The sequence below is a fragment of the Sminthopsis crassicaudata genome, chromosome 5, assembly GCF_048593235.1.
Source record: "Sminthopsis crassicaudata isolate SCR6 chromosome 5, ASM4859323v1, whole genome shotgun sequence".
Taxonomy (NCBI): domain Eukaryota; kingdom Metazoa; phylum Chordata; class Mammalia; order Dasyuromorphia; family Dasyuridae; genus Sminthopsis; species Sminthopsis crassicaudata.
The window spans coordinates 146,733,947-146,756,740 of NC_133621.1; the positions used below are offsets into that span (position 1 = coordinate 146,733,947).

At 35.3% G+C, this 22,794-nt stretch overlaps 1 protein-coding gene across 3 annotated transcripts in view; it reads left to right on the forward strand.

The window, feature by feature from the left end:
- Positions 1–22,794, forward strand: part of CCDC146 (coiled-coil domain containing 146) — a 168,612-nt gene that overhangs the window by 62,004 nt on the left and 83,814 nt on the right. For all 3 annotated transcript variants that reach the window (XM_074268450.1, XM_074268451.1, XM_074268453.1), the window contains exons 3-4: positions 13,802–13,884; positions 19,879–20,088. In XM_074268450.1, coding sequence (XP_074124551.1) covers positions 13,802–13,884; positions 19,879–20,088 — 293 coding nt within the window. The remainder of the gene's footprint in view (positions 1–13,801; positions 13,885–19,878; positions 20,089–22,794) is intronic.

The window sequence follows — 22,794 nt, forward strand, 5'->3', positions numbered from 1 at the left end:
AGAACTCAGGCATCTAGGTGGGATAATGGATAAAGTGCTACATTTGGAGTCAGGAGGATGTGATTTCAAATTTTGCTTTAGATACTTATCAGCTATATGACCTTGATAAGTCATTTAATAGCCTGTTTCCACCACAGTTTCCTTCTCTGTAAAAAGGATGTTAATAAAAGCAAGTGCCTCATGAGGTTGTTGTGAGAAACAAATGAAATAATATGTGGAATGAATTTTGCAAACTTTAAAGCAATATATTAATGCTATTACTTATTCTCAATTCAGTGTTTTTCCACTACTAACAATGTTGCCTCCTCTTTGACATAATATGATGAGCATATGAACATACTTATATCATGTTAAAAAGTGTAACTTACACTCTTAAGATTAATATTATGTCATGAGTTTAAGATTATATATCAAGACCATCAATTTCAATAATTATTTTTATTCTAATAATTTCATTACACAAAATTTAATAATTTATATAAGGGTCCACCTGCAAGATGAGAAGTTAGAACCAGTGAGCATTTTCCTAGATGAATAAAAAAGTTAACAAGGGTAGATTTCAAACATCCTCATCTTCTGTTCTTAAGCTTCCACCTTAGATTATCAATGGAGAAGTTCAAATTGAAATCTCAAGTTTCTGTTCTTTTAAAAAAAAGAATATTGTTACAAGTAACTTCACTAAAAAAAGCGAGTGTCATTGTCTTTCACAATAGTGGATTATGGAAGTGGAAATTGAAGGACACCAGTATGTAGCTAATGTTCTTAGAATATTGTACTATAAACAAATCAAGTATTCATAAGAATTTTTAAAAAAGAAATTTACATTGTAAGCAGTAGCATCTTCAAATAGTGAAGAATTCTTGCTCTCCCCCCCAACTTCCTTCCCTTCTTCCTTCCATATTTGTGTGTATGTATATATATAGAAATATATACATATGTAATATACATATATTCAAACGCTTTCTGTGGTAAGCAGTTATTGTGGTTCTCACATGAAGCAGCCTTCTATCTGACAGATGTAGGAAGTGAAGACGTGCTGCAACATCCTCAGAACCAAAGGAGAGTTGTCCCCTGAGATGCTGTCCCCATGCCCAATCTCCTGCAGCCTCTTGTTTGAGGCCAGCCTTACTCACTCCTTGACTCTGCTCCTGCCTCTTGATTTCTCCACTCTTCCTCATGTATGTTTCTTCTCTTCCTCACATCCTGGTTTTCATTTCCCTTTTATGAGTTGTCTTCCCTCATTAGAATGTAAGCTTCTTGAGGGCAGAAATTTTCTTCCATTCTGCATCTGTTTCTTTACAGTGTCTGCCTGTAGTAATTCCTTAATATAGAGCTTGTGGTCTGACTGCCGATTTCTTGTTTTTGATAGAAAGATAAAAACCACAATAGCCATCTCTCATTTCTTTAGCTGAAGCCATTTTTCCATCCAGCAACTACTTCCTTTTTACATTCTAATTCTGTTTGTAGAAAGAATATAAAAGATTGATGTGATTTATTTCCTCTAGAACTATGTCCCCTCATTGGTCAGTGGAAAAAGTTCCCATGTTTTGAGCAACTGTAACAAAATTAGTGCTTAGTTGGATTGTAAGTTATATGATTGTTAATACCCATAGCCACCTTTGCTACCACTCCACCAAGTCACTGTAGACATGGAAGGGAAACCAGACAGGAATGAGGACCGTTGTCATTTTTTGTTTCATAAGCTGACAAAGAATTCCTCACCAAATGTCCAGTTTAAGGATGATGAGCTTCTTTGTACCTAGCTTCATTGGTGACTGCTTTGCCGGCATGGCAGAAGCTTCCAAAGCATCTTCTACCAACCTTACTCAGTTACTCAGGTCACCCTTGAGGCACAAGGATAGGACTGGAATGATTTTGTGGAGCATTAATGGGCAAAGTTATAAAAAAGTACATTCATGTACATCTGATATTATGACATAAATACACACATACATATACTATATATTTATATGTATATTATTGTGATATTAACATATGATATAAATATTATAGATAAAATATATTATGTGATATAAGTATGACATATATAATAAATAAATATAATGGATAAAATACTGAAGAGTCTGAGATTATCTTAACAGAATAAGAAAGTTATAACACTGGAACATTGCTGAATTGCATTAGTGGGGACATTTCACTTTCTATTTAAAGCAAAAATAGTCATATTTCTTAGGAAAATGTTAACAGTTAGACTCAAATATTCCTTAATGTGTTTCACAAAAGATTTTTATGTGACTATCATTCCCTTTAACCTTTATAACTTGTTTTAGGAAGTTTTTTAACTACTTAGTGATGATTTGGTAAATATGAATTAAATATAGTGGCCCCTCAAAGACCCAAGGACATTGTTAAAAGCCTAAGAATGATTTTGTTCAAGGCACTTTCAGTCACTCATGTAAGATGATTGCATAGTTTAACATAATCCCCAAGTCTAAAAGGACTTTCTCCTTATCTCATATCTTCATCTTCCCTGACTTAGCTCGAATCCCACTTTTTATAAGATGCCTTTACATGTATCTGCCTTGACACCTACACACATATGATTTCCCCACCCCCTTCAGAATGGAAATATTTTGAGGACAGGAACTGTTTTTGCCTTTTTTTTTTTACATCCCCCAGTGCTTAGCCCAATTTTTGTTGTTCAGTCCTTTCAGTAGTGTCTTACTTAATATATCTATTAATGCTCCCTTTAACAAAATTTAAAAAAACAAGATTTTCATGTAGTACTACCAATATATTTACACCTAAAAATACCTGGTCATCACTGTCCAAATCAGGTTCTTGTCTATCATTCATTTTTAAAAGAAATGTTGCTGCTAAGGGGGACTCCAAATCACCATCTATCCAAGCTGTTATAAGCTATCCTTGCTGACAAAGAAATTCTCAAAAGTTTTTCACTCAAAATTTCTCACGATCTTATGTTTCCTTACAGAAAGTATAAATTAAGCTACTACTTTTGGCCAAAGCCATTAGTTCATGCAAATAGCAGTGGATAGAGCACTGAGTCTGGAGCCAGGAAGTTTCACCTTCCAAGTTCAGTTTTGGCCTCAGACACTAGCTGGGTGACACTGGGCAAGTCACTCCAGAATCTTTGCCAAGAAAACCAAATGGGGTCACGAAGAGTTGGACACAGCTGAAATGACTGAAAATCAAGAAAAGTTAGATCATGCAATGTTTTTGTTTTGTTTTGTTTTGTTTTTACTTTTTTATTTTTTGCAACCTATTTTTTTGAAGAACCTATTTTTCCCTAGAATTCTAGCTGTGGTCTGCATCTTATACAAAAAGTTACTTGAGAATAAATGAGTAAACTTCACATCGCTAAGAAATCCATCACACTGTTTGTTTCACTACCTTTTTTCCACATTTGAGAGGAACTATATATTTTGTAATACTTTGCTGATATGCTGAGTTATTGTGTCTTTATGTTGAAAATATCTGCTTTCTAAAAAAAAATTCTTGATCAGTTTCTGAAAATAAAGTAATATTAAAATTACATAGAGAGGAAAATATTCCCAATGAAGGAGAACCTACTACTAACCAAAACAGGCTATTTTGCTTCTGAAGAGCTCCAATTATAAGGTAGTTTTTCTTTATATCATTTAGGAATCTTCTACTCAGCTTCTATCCCTTCTGCTTCTAAGGAAAGCAAATCTAATGTTTCTTCTATATGACATCTCTTAAAATAGTTGTAGACATCAACAAACTTTTTCTTCTTTAGGGAAAGCATCCTTATTCTCTTGAATATAAAATTTCTCTTTCTAACCAATTTTTACATGATAGGATACCATACTGGTTACCCTATGGAGTATTCCAGCTTGTCAATGTGCTTCCCAATATGTGATGTCCCTCACTAATCAATTCTCCAGATGTAATCTGAACAAGGTACAATAGAATTCTTCTCTTTGAGAGTTCGTTTAGGGTTTATTCAATTTCTTTTTTTTTTTTCTGAATCTTGGCTATTTAAATGTACTATTTCTTGTTCTGTTGAGATGAGTATTTAATATTTGTATAAATATTTATCAATTGATTAGGGCTTAATTTCTAATGATTCCCTTTATTTCCTGTTCTGTTGTGGACTATCCTTTTCTATTTTTAAATTTTGTAACTTGTTTTTCTCTATTTTTAAAAGTCAAGCAATTTATTTAAAGAGCTTTTTGCTTTATTAATTCAGTGGGTTAGGATTCTTTTTGTTTTCAGTTTTCTCTCTGTTTTAAGTTTCTGAATTTTGTGTTTACTTCAGCTATTTAAATTCATTTCTTGGCAAGTTATTTTTTACATTTACAAATTTAAATTTACATTTTTGTACATTTACATGATCAAAAAAAAAGCCTGGATATCATCTTTCAAGAAATTAACAAGAAAAACTCTCCTAATCTTCTATAACCAGAGGGTAAAATAGAAATTGACAGAACTCACTCACCTATCAAAAAACAAAAACTCCCAGGAATATTATAGGCAAATTCCACAACTCCCAGAAGAAAATATTACAAACATCCAAAAAGAAACAATTCAAGTATAGTGGAGCCACAGTCAGGATGATCCAAGATTTAGCAGCTTCTACTTTATAGGACTGGAGGATTTGGAAAATGATATTCTGGAGAACAATGGAGCTAGAATTGCAATCAAGAATCACATACCCAGCAAAATTAGAATAATCCTTCATAGGAAAAAGTGGCTATTCAATGAAATAGAGGATTTTCAAACATTTGTGATGAAAAGACCATAGCTGAATGGAAAATTTTGATTTTCAAATACAGGACTCAGCTGAAGCATAAGGAGGTAATAGAAAATGATATCATTAGGGACCTAATAAGGTTTATCTGTTTACAATCCTATATGGGAGAATGATACTTGCAACTCATTAGAACATTCTCATTATCGTGGCAGTTAGAAGTAGTATATATAGAGGGTATGGGTGTGAGTTGAATATGAAAGGATAAAGTCTTTTTTTTTAATGATGAAATTAAAAAGTGAGAGAGGAATGTGCTAGGAGAAAGGGAAAGGAGAAGTGGACTAGTGCCATTAAAAAAAAAGCAAGAAAAAAAGCTTTTACAGTGGAGAGGAAGGAGTTGGTGGAGAGGAAGAGCGAACCTTACTCTCATCAGAATTGTCTCAAATAAGAAATAACATACATACTCAATAGGGGTATAAAAATTGATCTTACCCTGAAGGAAAATGGAAAAGGAATGGGATATGGAAAAGGAGAAGAGGGTGATAAAAGAGAGGGCATATTGGGGGATGGAGTGGTCAGTAGCCAAAAAACACTTTTGAGGAGTGATAGGGTAAAAGGAGGAAAGAGAGAATAAATGGGGGGAATACAATTAGCAATAATAATTGTAAAAAACATTTTCAAAACAAGTTTCTTTGATGGAATATTATTGTTCTCCAAGAAATGATAAGCAGGATGCTCTCAGGAAAAACCTGGCAGGTCCTCCATGAGCAAAGTGAAATATCCTGTATACAAAGTAATAGCAATTTTCTGGAATGGCCAGTTGTAAATGACCATTATTCTCAGTAGTATAATTATTCACAACTACTCTGAAGGACTTATGATGAAAAATCCTACCAATATCCAGAGAAGGAACTGATTGTGTCAGAATAGAGTGAAGCATTCTCTATCTTTCTCTTTATTTTTAACTTAATTTTTCTGGAGGGTTTTTATTTTCATTTAGATTGGGAGATCTATGTTTTCTTTCACAATGTGACTTTTATGGAAATGTTTTGCATAACTTCATATGTGGTTTCTTAATTGTGGATGAGGATTAGGAAGAGAACTTAGAACTCAAAAATCTTAAAAACAAATGTAAAAAAGGTGTTTTGTAACTTTTGTAAAAATTGTAACTGGGGCAAAATATTAAACAAATAAATAAGAGACTGAAAGAGAAACAACAATACAAAATGTCTTCATCTTGTAGAATCACTGAGTTGTTTGCTCCATTTTATTTTCCAAGGAGGCCATAAATTGGCGATGGTCCACTTTTTGTTCTAAGATATTTATTTTCTTATCAATATTTTCCCCCCACCAGAACTCTGAATTCATTTTTATCTCTTGCTTCCATCCATTCTCAGGAGATAAGAAAATGTATGGAAAGATCTGTCACAGATACAGGTACCATTTTCCAGATCTCCTTTGGAATTCCCCATCCAGAGTACCAGCAGGCTTCTAGCAGTAATCTTGTGAACTTCTGAGGTGAATAGAGCAACTTCCCTTTGATTTTTGTTAACCAGTGCTTCATGTGGGGCACTCTCAATCTTTGCTGTGTTATTTGTCAAGGGAGTTGACCTCTGTAAGAAACTTTATTACCATCTTAGTGTCAATTAAAAAATATATATCATTTACTATGAGCAATGGTGCCTAATACTGCTTTTGCCCCAGCATATGTTTAAAAAACTCCAAAAAACCCAACAAACCTTTTTGATGTTACTTATATTAACCATCATCCGTGGCTCATTCTGAGATTTATCTCTTTTGACTTTATTGTTATAGGATTGTACCACTTTTTCATACTGCTAATTAGTTATTTTCCCTAAACTCCATCAACTATATCTTATCTTTACATCAATTCCTTAATAACTTTTTAAGTTTAAACCCCTTAAAACATTTTTATATTCAAAGGTTCTGATAAAGGCTCATTTCCAAAATTTATAGAGAATTGACTCAAATTTATAAGAAATCAAGCCATTCTCCAATTAATAAATGAACAAAGCATATGAACAATTTTCAGATAAAGAAATTGAAACTATTTCTAGACATATGAAAAGATGCTCTAAATCACTATTGATCAGAGAAATGTAAAAAAATGTAAAAAAAAAAAAAAGACAACTCTGAAACACCACTACACTCCTGTCAGATTGGCTAAGATGATATAGGAAAAGATAATGATGAATGTTGGAGGGGATGTGGGAAAACTGGGACACTGATGGATTGTTGGTAGAACTGTGAACAAATCCAACCATTCTGGAGGACAATTTGGAACTATGCTCAAAAAGTTATAAAACTGTGCATGCCCTTTGATCCAGCAGTGTTTCTACTGGTATTATATCCCAAAAAAGTCTTAAAGGAGGGAAATGGACCCACATGTGCAAAAATATTTGTGGCAGCCCTTTTTGCAGTGGCAAGTAACTGAGTGGATGCCCATCAGTTGGGGAAATGGCTGAATAAATTATGGTATATGAATGTTATAGAATATATTATTATTATGTAAGAAAGGACCAGTAGGATGATTTCAGAGAGACCTGGAGAGACTTACATGTATTGATGCTGAGTGAAATGAGCAGAACCAGATCATCATTATACATGGCAAGACTATACGTTGATCAATTCTGATGGATATGACTCTCTTCAACAATGAGATGATTCAAACCAGTTCCACTTGCTCAGTGATAAAGAGCCATCTACACCCAGAGAAAGGACCATGGGAACAGAGTGTGAAACACAACATAGCATTTCTACTCTTTCTGTTATGGTTTGCTTGCATTTTTGTTTTCCTTCTCAGGTTTTTTTTTCTTTTAGATCCAATTTTTATTGTACAGCAAGAAACTGTATACATATATTGTATTTAACATATACTTTAACATATTTAATTGTATTGGTCTACCTGCCATCTAGGGGAGAGGGTAGGAGGAAGGAGGGGAAAAGTTGGAACAGAAGGTTTTGCAAGGGTCAATGTTGAAAAATTACCCATGCATATGTTTTGTAAATAAAAAGCTATCATCATCATCATCATCATCATCATCAAAAAATAGATAAGTAAAAAAAGGGTTAAGCCCTTTATCTTAGATGCATGAAATAAAGATGGAAGCCAAGTATGCATTACAGTGAATAATGAACTAATTCGTTTTCATCCACAAGGCTAGTTTTATTATAAGGATTTGGTACTAAAAACATTTTCTTCTAGTTGTGACCTCATCAACTAATTTTTAGGGAGATGTCAAACCAGTAGGCAATTTAAAGGGTGGGATAAGTTGAATTTATGCTTTTACTTGAAGAGGCAAAGGTTATATAATAGGCAAAAAGAGAAAGAGCCGGGTATTCCTCAGAGTAGTCTCACACTAACCCTCTTGCAAAGTTCATGTTGATAAAGTGTTTACTGAACAACTACTTTTTTTGGAATGTCCTAAAATTTGAATCTCTGGAAATTTTTCCATCTCCCCTCATGGCAACTATGAAATCATAAGTTTATTGCTATGACTTACTAAACTTTTAACATTAAATTTTCTTCAAGTCAAAATTAACAAGTCAGCTTAGGAACACAAGCATCAATTATGATCTCATATTTTTGACTTGCTGACATTCTATTTAGCTTCAGTTGTGTATGCTCTTTGACCATTTTATATTAAGTTTTATATTATACTTCATACATCATACATTTTTAAGGCATGATAAACTTGGTTCTGAATCTGCTCGTTATGCACCATTTTTTCCATGTTGCTCTTAATTTATTATGACAGAATTATTTTCATCTATGAGAACTAACAGTTTTCTAAGTCAGTCAGATCTGTCTAAGAAGACCTCCAATTTTGCAGAAAAGTTTCTTTATAGTTTGTGTGTGCAAGACAGTTAAAATAAATTAATCAGATCATTTTAACAGACTTCCAAAATGGAGCTAAAACTATTTTGCATATGCTTCTGAGCTAATTGTTTCAATAATAATTAAATGTGTCTTGATGGACCTGCAGTAATGGAAAGGAAGAACAAACAATTCTGTTGACATAAGAAATAGATAACATGTCACCTTTGGCTCACCTGCCATTGTAATTTATGTAGAGTGGTATCAAGTAGTACCAAAAGAGTAAAAAGTAGGAAAATGAATGAGAACCAACCTGACACCAGAATCTGCCACTGCTGCTACAGAAAGAAAAGGGCTTAGGACTGACTCATAAATTGTCTCTTTAAGAAATAGCCAATGCAGAAATCTCTGCAAGGAAAATATGGTCCTTAGGTCTTCTACCTGCAGTTATCCCTTGATTTTCTGTGTTGCTTTTTCCTCTAAAGAAAGGTACATTTTGAGTAGAATACAAAATCAGGATGGTAATGAGAGAATTACAGATTAGGGAAATTAATAAATTAATTGAATTGCTTAACCAGACCACTGGAGTAGATAAGCACCATTCAGGAAAGGGGTGAAGTGATATATTAGTTGTTGCTTTGGGGGGGGGTGGAAAGAAAGAAAAAACAAACAAACAAATTGTCTCTGTACCTACAATCAGCAAACGAATCCACATGTACCCTGACTGAGATGAGAAAATTTGGGACTGACTGCGTGGTAACATTTCACAAAGTTATAGAACCAGAAACTCTGAGCTAGGAAAATCCTTTTGTTGTAGATAATATATATACAACATATATACATACATATATATATATATACACATATATATTTCATATATGTGTGTGTAAGCTGACTTGTTAATTTTGACTTGAAGAAATTTTAATGTTAAAAATTTAGTAAATCATAGCAATAAATTCATGATTTCATAGTTGCTATGGAGGAAAATGGAAAAATTTCCAGAAATTCAAATTTTAGAGCATTCCAAGGGAAGTAGTTGTTCAGTAAACACTTTATCGACATGAACTTTATAAGAGAGTCAGTGTCAGACTTCTCCAAGAAGTACCCCACTATTTCTCTTTTTGCTGTTGTATAATCTTTGCCTCTTCAAGTAAGAACATGAATTCAATATAACATACTGAAGAAATAATTTGCTGTGCTGATAAAAGTTCAGTGATGGGACAAGAGTCAGGGTGGGCAATGGCCTTAGCATCTTTGGTGACTAACTAAGCTCTAATTGCTCCACTATGTCAGCTGCCTTGATGGCTGCTGGAACAGACTGTTCCTATCTTCCCATTCTGCTGAGAGAAGTCTTCATGTGCTTAAGATAGACAGTCTCCTAATTCACTGGATGGTTTAAGGTCTATAAGTTATCCTTAACCTGGTGAAGCCTGTCTGCTGGGACAAGTCACTGGAGAGTCACAGGTGAGAGGTGGATGACAGGTGTATACCAAAGGTGAGAGGGGCTCAGCAAGCTCTCAAGCCAGAGATTCTAGTCCTTCCTCAAAGCCCCATATATCCCTTCCCTCTATACAGATCTTCAGTAGTTATCTAAACATAACCAGGGGCAGTTAGGTGGCTCAGGGGGTAGAATGCCAATCCTGGAGTCCGGAAGACCTGATTTCAAATATGGTTTTAGACACTTAGCTATAAAAAGAGCTATATAAGGAATTAGCAAACCACTATAGTGTCTTTACCAACATTTCTTTCTAATTTAGGACTTCTTTTCAGACAATTTGTATGTATTTTTAACTTAAAAGTATATTTATCTACATATGAAATATGAAAGTAGTATAAAGAAGTGAGAATATAGTTATTCCAGGTAACTCTAAGCCATAGTTATAGAATATTATCATTTATCTAGTGCTCAAATATATAGCTTTCCTCAATTGCCCTAAAGAGTCATATAGTAAATAAAATGGTCTCCAAAGCATTTGTAGTGGGGGGGAAAAAAAAGTGAGATCTGAAGACTTAAAGTTGTCCTGTGATTGATCTATTTGCTAACCAGAAGAAAGGAAGAAATGATCTCACTGGTTGGTAGAAAAAACAGATTCAAAAAGATGGAATCACTTAGAAGAATATCAGATGTTGTCAGTTAGGAGGTGGTCAATGGTCAAGCCAGTGCCTGGGATTAGGATTTTGTTGTGGTGGTCCAGCTGTGTCCTATTCTCTGTAACTTCATTTGGACTTTTCTCAGCGGAGATCCCGGAGTGGTTTGCCATTTTCATCTTCATCTTTACAGATAAAGAAACTGAGGCAAATAGAATTAAGTAACTAGCTAGTAAGTGTCTGAGGCCAGATTTGAGTTTAGGAAAATGAATCTTTTTGTTCAGGCCAACACTAAATTACCTCATCTCTAGCTTCCTCTACTATAAAGAAAAGAATAAGATGATTTCCTGCCTTGGCCTCTTGGCTTTTATATGCTTCTTCTCCAGTTAGATCCAATATATGATTGTACTCATGTAAGTTGGGCTCAATAGAGGAAGAATAAAAGTGTTTCTGGCAAGAAATCTTATAAATGTGGAAGGGGAGTGGAAGGAAAATGAAAGGTTTGAGACAAGAAAGAAAAAGCCCCAGTGAAGGTATGAAGACCTTGCCCTAAGTAAACTCAATAACAACAAAAAAATCTTGCTTCTCTGGCCACATCCCAGCAACATGTCTGATAATCCTAAAAATAGAAGATCTTTAGAGTTGGAAGGAGACTTATAAACACCTCATCCAGTTATCTGATTTTTGAGACAAAGAACTGAAGTTGTCATTTGTAGTTTGTTAGCGATAATTGGTTGTGAGATGGAGTTGGAAGCTACTCAGTGTTGATTAATTAAACTGAGTAGGTTCATTTTTCACTAATAAGGCTGATTTTAATATAAGATTTAAAAAAAACTTTTATACATAAAACAGGGCATGTATGAAGCAAAATATCTTTTTACAATATTAATTCCTATGTTTCATCTCTAACCTGTGACCAAATGCTGTGACTAGAAAAGTGTTCAGATTTTTTTTAATGCATCTATTGTTAAAACAAAAACCTGGGTCAAGTTTATCATTGTTGTTATAAATGGCCCAGATATCACTTTTCAACTCAAAATCCTGAAATTGTTGCCCTGGCTACTTTGTAAGGTTATGTCACAACCTCCTGTGCAAATATGCTGACCATAATGTAACTAAAGAACCTTTTATTAAAAGAAAAAATAATAATATATATTCTGCAGTAGGCAAATCTCAGCAACTAAAAATCCTTTGATATATCCTGGTCTCTCAATGATTCACCATAAATATTCCCCATTAATCTCTTCCTGTGAGAATCTTCACATTAGAGTCATATCCATGAAATTGTCCTCTGTTGGTATAGCATCACTCCATGAGAAAATAAAGTTATATTCATCTCCTATGTGTCCACACAGGACATAGTCATCCACAACACTTTCTGCTTATGCTAAGCGCCTCCATATTGACAGAAGCAGTCTCAAAATTGCTCTCCTCATTTGGCCAAGGGTCAGAGTTGTCTCTGTAGAGCTCTTACAATAACCTGAAATTATCTTCTTTTTTAGGCTCTTCTGTTTTTTATACCTCAAGGACCGCTGGACACACATTTATCTGGAGTCAGGGACACCTTAGGTCTTCCAGAACAACGAGGTGGTGAAGTGGATAGAGAGGCAGGAAAACCTGAGTCCCAAAGCAACAAATTGCTTAATCTCTGTTGATGCACAGACCAACTGGTCAAAATTCTATTTATCTCCATTGTCACTTTGTCCTCCACATCTAGAGAGAGAACTATGGTGAATGAATGTGTATTGAAGCATAGTATTTTCCCCATTTTTTGTTTGTTTTTCTTGTGGATTTTCCCTTTTGATCCAATTTTTCTTATACAACATGACAAATATGGAAATATGTTTAATATGATTAAAAGAAGGAAGTAAGGGAGGGAGAAAAATTTGAAACACAGTAATACAAAAATGAATGTTGAGGGTACAGCTAGATGGTGTAGTCAACAGAGCACCCAGCCTTGGAGACAAAAGAACCTGAGTTCAAATTTGACCCCAGACATTTAATACTTACTAGCTGTGTGATCCTGGTCAAATTATTTTCCCCCAGTTGTCTCACCAAAAACAAAACTAACAAAAAAAAAATAAAATAAACAAATGTTGAAAACTATTTTTACAAGTATTTGAAAAAATAAAATAGTATTAAAACTTAGAAATATAATTAGTCTTATTTTCAAAAAGAATATCCTCTATAGCCCCAAATACTCCAAAATATTCCTTTGTAGCATTACTTTTCTATGATAACTAAGAATTTGAAAGAGTAGATGCCCATCAATTAAGGAATACATATGGAAAAATATAATACTATTGAAAAATTTAAAAAATAAAGTATATGGTCTAAAGTCCTATATACTCCAAAATATTTATTTATAGCATTACTTTTTTGCGATAACAAAAACTTGAAATAGCAGGTGCTCATCAGTTAAGGAATGGCTAAACAAATTGTGGTACATGAATGTAAGGTATTACTACAACACTTTAAAAATGACATATATGATGTATGTGATGATTTCAGAGAAATATAGAACTAATGCAGAGTAAAATGAGCAAAGCTAAGAAAATGATCTACACAATGACTATAACAATCTAAATGGAAAAAATGAAGCACCAAAAAATCAAAAGTAAATAACAAAATTTTAGAGATCAAATGGGATTCAAATGAAGATAAATAAGAATCTATCTCTTGGTGGTACATTTCACAGTGCACAAATTTTTGGACTTTATTAATATAGTGACAATAATACTGATTTTTTTCCCTCCCTAAACCCCCCCCCAAAAAAACCCACTGTTTATCATATAGCATGGTTCTTGTGGAAGGGGAAGAACACATGAAATAATGATAGGGAGGTAAAAAAAAATAGAAGAAACTTTTGAAATGAATAAATTGTGTAATTCTGGAATTTTTACTCAAATTAAATAAAACTAAGAAACACTTCTAGAGTACTAGAGGATGGCTAACATTGAGTACTTTGTTTCTCAAATATTTAATTCATCTAATCATGAAATGATGTATATTAGGTTGTGTCTTAATCTCCTCACCATCAGGAACATAAGATAGGATCATAGTTTATGTAATTTCTGTATTCCTCAAATTCTTGGAAGCCATTAAACATTTAATAAAATAAACTGAATTCATTCTACTTAAAAAAACATGATTTTAAAATGACATTTCTTTCCCTGTACTAGTTATTTGCTGCTGGAAAAATACCTGGGACCAGAATGGCTGAGTTGAAAGCAAAGTATACTTTACTGCATGATCTCCTGATAAGGTATATTATTTACAAATTCGATGGAATATATTGCAAAATTTACATAATTTCACAATTTATAGGAGCTACATTACCATTTAAAAGAAAAAATAGGTAGTTATTCAGGTAAATTGATCCCTGTTGTCAGACTTAACTCAAAATTTCATCCAAGAGAATCATCTGCACCAACACCTACACATAAAGCAGTTTTTTAAAACCATTAAGTATCCTTTATACTTTGTCCAAAGGAAGAAAAGAAAATCACACATCTTGAAATGTTCTGGCAAAGCTTTTAGAACACTTCCTAGTATTTAAAAACAAGACAAACAGAACTAAAAAAAAAATCCTAGGGGAGGAAATAGATTGTTATTCTTGAAAGCAAAAATCTTTGTTCTCTATTTCTCTTATAGGGTCTAGAGGCCCTAGCACAATACTGATCTTATATTAGAATCTCAACAAATAATTATCGATTGAAGGAAAATATTTTATATTTCCTTTTCAAAAAATTGCCAGAAGCAAAAAAAAATCTAATGTTGGAAATATGTAAATTAATGTTTTTCATTTGTGTGTGTTAACATTCTGTGAACAAGAATTCAATTAACGAGTCAACTGATTCAAGCATTGAATACAATTCAAAATAAACATTTATTAAGCACCAACTATGTGCTAACTATGAACTCCCTGACTTCAAGGAGCTTACCTTCTATCAAGGGAAATAATATATCTTTCTATAATTAAAATACATACAAAGAAAATATGAGGAAATTTGGGCATTAGGCAAAGACAAGAAGCTGGGTAGATCAGGAAAGCCTTCTATAGAAGATACAGTTAGAGCTGAACTTTGAAGGAGTCTAGGGATTCTAGATGGGTGGCTCAATAGATAAGAGCAGTAGACCTGGCATCAGGAAAATTTGAGTTCAAATCCAACCTCCTAGCTGTATAATCCTGGGCAAAGTCACTTAATACTCGATTGTCTTACAAAACGGATCCACTAAAATGAAGTCATCTGGGAAATGGTCACAACTTTCAAACAGACATAATACCAGAAGAGTAGTAATTGCCAGAACTCTTGTTTTTCTGTTTCTATTGTAAATATTTTTTTGGGAAGAGCATAAAAAATTACATGAAGCACATAATTGTTTGTTGTAAATTTTTCCTGCCCAATTTCTCACCCATTGAGTCAGAAGAAACAGCACTTCTGATAGGCAAAATGTAGAACATGTATCAAGTTGTTCAAAATGTCGGATTTTTTAAAGTTGTATTTTTCCCTTGAAAAATTTTCATTTTTTTAAAAAATGATATTACCTACATTAAAAAAAAATTGGATCCATTAGATCAACTAGAGAAGGAAATGGCAAACTAGCCCAGTATCTTTTGCCAAGCAGACCACAAGAGGTCACAAAGGGTCACATGACTGAAAAATAACTAAAAAAAAAAAAAAATAGAGATTTTAAGAGAGAGAGAGAGAGAGGTAAAGAAGGAATGAACTCTAGGCATGAGGAAAAGTGAAAAGTGGTAGATGGAATAGCCAAGTAAGCTGGAAAATAGAAAATGTGAATGTTAGTAGTAGAAAGTAATCCTGGAAGCTTAGACTAGAGCCAGAAAAGAAAGGGTTTTAAATGTCCAGCATATGAATTTGCATTTTATTCTACAGATAATAGAGAGCCAGGGAAGCTTCTTGGGCAGGGGAATGACATAGATTGAAGATAGAGATATCAGTTAAGAGGCTCTTCTGGTACTGTCTAGGAGAAAGGTAGGTGGTAAGGACTATTAGGATAGTAGCTGTGTGACTATAAAGAGAACAGATACAAAACATACTGTGGAGGTAGAAACAATACCTGGCCTTGATTAGATAAAGATCTGGAGGTGGAGTGGTGGTGGAAGAAAGTAAAGAGTTAAAGATGACTGAGGTTGAAAACCTGAGGAACTGAAAGGGTGGTAGCCTTATGAAAATAGGGAAGTTAGGAAGAAGCGGTCAATTTTGAGGGAAAGATGAGTTGGGTTTCAGATGCTGTGAGACATCTCTTGGGGAATGTTCAGTAACAAGCATGAATGGGGGACAGAAGATATTTAGATGTATAAGTCATTTGGGTATTGTTTAAAGATGATATTTGAAGCCATTAAGAGAGTTTGCTGAGAGAGAGGAGGACTCAGAACAAAGCCTTGTAAATAACATACCCATAATTAAAGTGAATGTAAAGAAAACGTGGAGGTGAGGAATATATAATCAGTTTTGTATTGTTTTCCTCTGGGAGTTCAGTGATGGAGGAGGTAGAGGAAAAATAGGATCATAGCATAAGAAAAGGATCATAGGGAAAGATCATAGAAAAGGGAAGAGGAGTTTTTTGATGGGAGAGAAGGATGGGTCAATCATGTTGTAGGTGAAAAATAGAGATTAAAATTTAGAAGGGGTGATGATTTTAGAGGCAATATAATAAAAGAGCTGGAAGAAGATGGGGATTCTAGATATAAGTAAAGAGAGAGGCTTTCCTGAAGAGAAGAGCGATCTCTTTATCAAAGGCTAGAGTAAAGGCAGTAAGAAAGGGGAATCAGATCAAGGGAGTTTGAGATCAAGAGAAAGGGAAAAGAGGAAGTTAACTGTAAATGACCTCTTTTTTTTTTTTTTTTTTTTCATAAAGTATGACCTGAGGTCTTATGTTGAGAGAGAGTATAGTGGGAAGCTTGAGTAGACAAGAAATGTTTGGAACATCTGCTTGAAGAAATGTAATAGACTTAAGGGCCCAGTTCAAATAAAAATATATGACTTTCTCCATCACCATTAAATACTAAATGAGTAAGAGCAAAGGAACTAAATTGTACCAGATTTCAAATCTGGATTCAGAGATTTACTAGCTGTGGGATCAAGGGCAAGTTTTTTTTAAAAAACTGTTTACCTCAGTTTCTTCAAATGAAAAATGGGATAATAATAGTACAAATCTACCAAAATTGTTTGGAATACAAATGAGATATTATATTCAAAATGCTGTTTAAAAACTAAAGTAATATTGTATATGTGTATGTGTGTTTGCTAGTTATTAGTGAATGAATTAGGAATTCAGGATTAGAATATTCTATAAATTAGAACTGATTAACTAGATTAGGTTTAAGAAAAGAAGGGAAGTGAAACTAAAGAATGAAGGAAATATGTCATGGAGAAAATGAAGAAAAAAGAAGGAGAGAGAGAGAGAGAAAGAGAGAGAGAGAGAAGAGAGAGAGAGAGAGAGAGAGAGAGAGAGAGAGAGAGAGAGAGAGAGAGAGAGAGAGAGAGAGAGAGAGAGAGAGAGAGAGAGAGAGATTGTGATAGTTATAGTCATAACTTTTAAAATTCAACAAACTTTCATTCCAAAAGAAATGTAGAATGATCTGGGACTAGAACTAGACCTTCTCCTGACCTTAAAATGTAGTGAGAGAGATAAGGAAAGTAAAAAGATATGTTTAAACTTTGTAAATAGTTCCTATTTTTTGAAATACCAAAACATACAAAACTCCAGAAGGTCTAACATGCTCTATCTACCTAATATGTGTTAATTTAGTGCCTATTATTTGCTCTGACACTGTGGGGGATACAGAATTGTACAGCCCTTAAAAGTATAAATGAAGTTTTATTTGATTACATCTTAATTTAAGCAAAAGAGTATTTTTTTGTGTTTTGGTGATAGTATTACTTAAATAAATATATTTTTAACTTATTTATATTGTTTTTATAGTCAGAAGGTTATAAACATATAACATCATGTGCTATATTTTTAAGACCTCATCAATTCAAGAAAAGGGCACATACATTGCTGACAAATTATGACAGGAACTCCCCCTGCCCTCTCTGATTCTGGGAGGGCTTTTCTCAACCTCTCTACTTTCCTTTAACACTCATCATCCCCCATTTGCATGTGGCCACTGCAAAGAGCTCTGCCATCATTCCTCACTGTCTCCCAATTCTTATCCCTGCTTCTTTCTTCACCCCAATGCCTGCTAGCATAAAAAAAAGGAAGAAAAAGACAGAATGGAAAACCTTGTTATACTTCCACTGCTCATCAAGCTCCTGCTCCTCCCCCCTCAGTAATCTGTTTCTCTTTCCTAACTGTGGATGGCAGTGCTGTCAAGAGCGCAAGTCCTAAGACCCTTGAAAATCCCTGCCGATGGTTCAAAACTGGTAGAATTTCTGCTCCCACTCTTCAGCAGATTGGATAGATAGAAGGGAATGGAGAAGGGCCCTGCTCCCCACACAAAAAGGTATTGTAAACTTCCCAAGTGAGAACTCTGAATGTATAATTACATGAGATGGTTAGGCCTAAGAGTGCTATTAATAGAATATTATGCTTCAGATATATTAATTTAAATGGATTTATGCCAGATGAACTGGCTTGGTCTACCCAAGTACCATCTGTAACATTGCTTTTATGAGGGAAATATATTCCAAATAACAAACAACTCACATAGAAATTTATGTAATATAATTTGTTTGTAAATTAGGGTGTTCCAGCTTAAATATTATAGAGAACCTTTGAAATTGAACTAAGAAATTTAGAAGATACCTAGCATGTAAAGAAATGACTCTCCTCTTCCCTTTGTGGAAATACTATGTATATTGTTACTTTAAATTTAAACTATTTGTTTATTGTAAAACTGTAAACATAGACTTTTAGGGATTTGAGTGATTAGTCATCAGAAAAGAAAAAGCTAGGGCCAAGATGGCAACCTGAGCTGGAGAAAAAGTTTCATCAGTCATAGGATTAAGGGAATGTGATTTACACCCTAAAATAAGCTGAAAATGGGGAGGCATTGCTGGTAAAGGAAAGAGACACTTAATGGTCAACCCTAAAGTGATCATAAATTTTAAAACAAAGAATGACAGGGAATCTACTTCTGGCGATTGTATGATGCAAAGAGCTCCAATGGAAAATGATTTCTACCATAGACAATAATGAAGTCTTAGTGCAAATCACCCACACAGTAGCCAAAAACCCTTTAAACATCAGTTATATCAAGGCACTGTTCTGAGTACTAGAAAGGACACAAGGATTTAAAAAAAAAATTTTTTTAATAGCCCTGCCTTCAAGAGGCATATAGTCTACCCAAATGGAATCAGTACACACCAATATACAAGATCATTTGAGCAGTAAGAGTGTACTAACAATTGGGGGATCAGGAAAGACTTTGCAAGGGAGGTAGCATATGAAACGAGAAAAGGCTGAATTCTACAATTGGGGCATAGGTTATATGAAGGAATAGAAACAGAAAATGATATGCAGAGTTTAGGAAATAATAATCTGGTTAGTTTGCAACATGGAGAAACTAAAGGATAATATGAAATAAATCAGGAAAGGTTGTTTGGTGTTTGGAACCAGATGCAGAGGCTAGACCACAGATGCTAGCATAAAGCACATATAAAAACAAAACAAAACAAAACAAAACATAATAGGACGCTAAATATGGAAGTTTAGAAATGATACAAGCCAAGTTTTAGTTATCCAAGAGGAGAAAGAGCCTTAACAATCAACTAACAAATATGTTTACTAAAACTAAACAAGGCAAGTCATACAGAAATGGATCAGAAGTAAAAATGGGAATTCTAGACATTTCAAACCACAGGAAAATTGCTGTAAAGATTCTTGCAAAGTTAATCCAGGACAGCCTAGGGCAAAGATCTTTAAGAACTGGATTGGAGAATGCCTTCCTTATCTAAACTCTAAGGACCAAGATGAGAATGAAGGCATTGATTAACTTTTTTTTCTATAGGTCCTAGTAAATTTTCTTTTTGAAGAATGCTAGGTCTTTCTTGGCTGAATTTAGAGGAATACAAATATTCACATAACCTAAATCAGAATAGTTGATCACTAGGTGCAGTGATGGCAGCAAGACTGAGGTAGCTCTGGGCTTGATAGAGAACTAACAGATAAAGAGTTGGGAACCCAAGGGGGAAAGACATAGCTGTGGACATAGATTCCTTCCCACTTTGGTCCAGCTTTGGGAGAAAGGCCTTTCTAACAGTACATCTTTTTTTATATATAAATATAGCAGCCAAGAGTCTGAGCTCCAACTGCTGCAGGATGCCAAAAGATTTACCGCAGAGATAGAACAACTACAGCAACGCCTGGAGATTGTTGAGACATTTCCAGTTGGAAAGGGCTCTGAGGTCTCCAAGATGAGAGAACAACTTCTAAAGTACCAAAATGAATATAATGCAGCAAAAGAAAGAGAGTTCCAGACACAGTATCGGCTAGATAGGTATGTTCTTCATATCAGCAAATAGATGGAATATAGATGTGAATTTTAAGGATAGCAACTGATTTTCCAGCCTGAGAATCAATTGTGCATAATATGGTACAGCCTCATTAATATATTTCTGGATTGATTCTCACTACACCACTAAATTTTAACATTGGGGAACTGCAAACATGCCCCTTGTGTGATGGATGCAGTCTCCGAAGAATCAGTCAGCCATATAGCCTGAACTCTGAAATATCCTGTCAACACAGACTTAGCCTCCCAGTGGCTTGTCAGTCAATAAACATTAAGTACCAAGTATATGCTAGGTTACAAAAAGAGACAAAGAGCCCTCAAAGAGCACATGATCTAATGGGGGAGAAAACAAACAAATATATACAAATATATATATGTATATACATATATACATATATGTATATACATATATATATATATATATATATATATATATATATATATATATATATATATATATATATATACAGGAAAAATAGGAAATAATTAGTGGAGGAAAGGAGCTGGAATTACAAGGACTCATGAAGTCTTCTTGTAGAACAGTGGTGTCAGACTCAAATGAAAACTGGGGTTACTAAGCAGGCTGCATATGAACTTAGCTATAAAATGTAGCGTTAATTGTATTTTATTCTATTTTTATTTCTTTTGCTAGTTTGTGCTACCTTTGGGAGTGTTGCATGTGGACCAGGGTGGAGATGTTTGACAATTTTCCTGTAGAAGGTGGCATTTTGCTCTAGTTCATACTTAGTTCTCAAAGAGCACCAATGACTTCAGGAAGATTATGTCTTGATTTGCAAGTGAATTGGATTTAAATGAGGGAGGGTGGTGCAAAGTTATCAGCCTCAGTCTCCTCCAGACCTGAGTGCAATGTCAAGATGTCAGGTCAACTAGGAATGACCCAGGAGGGAGCAGGAGACCTTGGCCCTTTTAAGCCAGGCTTCAGTCTGTCTGAGGCAACATCGTTCAGTGATTTAAGACCAGGGAAGAACCGAGGCAAAAGGTGACCTAGTTGCCTTCATAAAAAAGTCAATCTGGCCAGAACAAAAACCACTTTTTACATTCATTCTGAGCCAAAAGAACCCAACAAAGGAGCAAGTCAGCATGACTGGGACCTGTCCTTGGCCAGTTGGCGAAAGCCAGGATAATTTGGGTTTCAAGACATAGTCATTTAGTTGGAACTTGAAGGAGTCCAGAGTGATGGAGGTGAAGATTAAGAGGGTCAGTGTCCCAGCTTAGGGAACAGCTGGAGAAATGCCTGAAACACAAAGATGGAGAGCCATGTTTGTGGAGCCTCCAGGAGACCGGGGTCGCCAGATGGAAGAGGACGTGGTAGGGAGGAAGGATCAGGAGAAGAGCTTCAGAAGCCAAAGGGAGAGCTCTATCCTGATCTTGGAGGGGATGGGGAGCCATGGTTTTGGGGAATGGCTTTCAGAAAGTCATTGGGTGGCTAGATGGAGAATGCATTCAAGGAAGGAGAGATTTGGTCAGGCTGTTGCAATAGTGCCAGTGGATGAGGACCTGCATCAGGGTGGTGACCATGTCAGAGGTGTAGACGAGAGATGCTGCAAAGGTAAAATCTAACAGACCTTGGAAACAGCCGGAGGGAGAACAGTAAGGAGGCTGGCAACCTCTGGGCAGTGAGTCTGGAGGGCTGGGTGCCTCCCCTCACAAAGGGGAGGCTGGGAGGCTGGGGGCCTGGGAGGGGAGGAGAGACACAGACACAACCCAGCCGTCATTCTCCTGACCAGGGACCTAAGCCTTTGTCTGAACTTGTGCCTCTAACTCAAGAGGCTTAAAGGACCTGGTCTGTGGTCCCACAGACACATTAGCACTGGCTGGCTGGCAGGAAACACTGTCAAGTGAGATAGCCAACTCCCCGCACCCCTCCCAGCTGGTCCAGGGCTGGTCCAAGTCTCTGTTCTCCTACTCAGTTTCCACTTGCCTTGAGCCCTGGAAGAAACTCTGATATTGGCCCGGCGTGGCCTTTTGTCTTCCTTTACCTTCAGTTGAGACCTTGACCCTATACCATGGCAGGTCTCCACTTCTTCCCTCTTTCCATTCTGTCCATATGGGACAATGACAGCACTCTGACTTACAGAGAGAAATGGCCCAGAGCTGACAATGATGGAGCAGAGCAGCTGCCACGGAGAATTAAATCTGGCATCCCAGGAACTGGCTTCCTTGGAAAGGCCCTTTGTGTTTTGATGGAAGCAAAGTCCTAGCTTAGATAGTAGCTGAGAGCCAGCTGCTTTTGGCCATAGATTGCACTGCATGGCCCTCTGCAATATTCTGTTAGGTGAGCACTGGGATTTCCAAAGTTCTTGTATCAGGGCAAGTTTTTTTTATGTGTCAAATCAAGATAGTTTCCTGGTGTCCTGCCTGACAGAGCAAGCTGTCTCGAGCGCCATGTGAACAAAAACTAGGCCATGTCCTACCTCCTTAGAATAGCAATTATTTAATAGTATAGAGGAGTTCCTTAAGGAGCTCTGACAAATGTTTTACAGTATACTTGCTGCCTTTTACAGAATCAAAGGTCTATGGGATAGGATAGATGGATAAATGGATAGATAGATAGATATCTGTGTACATGCATTTGTGTGTATACATATATGCATATATTTATATACATATTCATGTATACATACATGAGTACATATGTTTTGTGCATATCTATTCTGTGACATGTTTTAG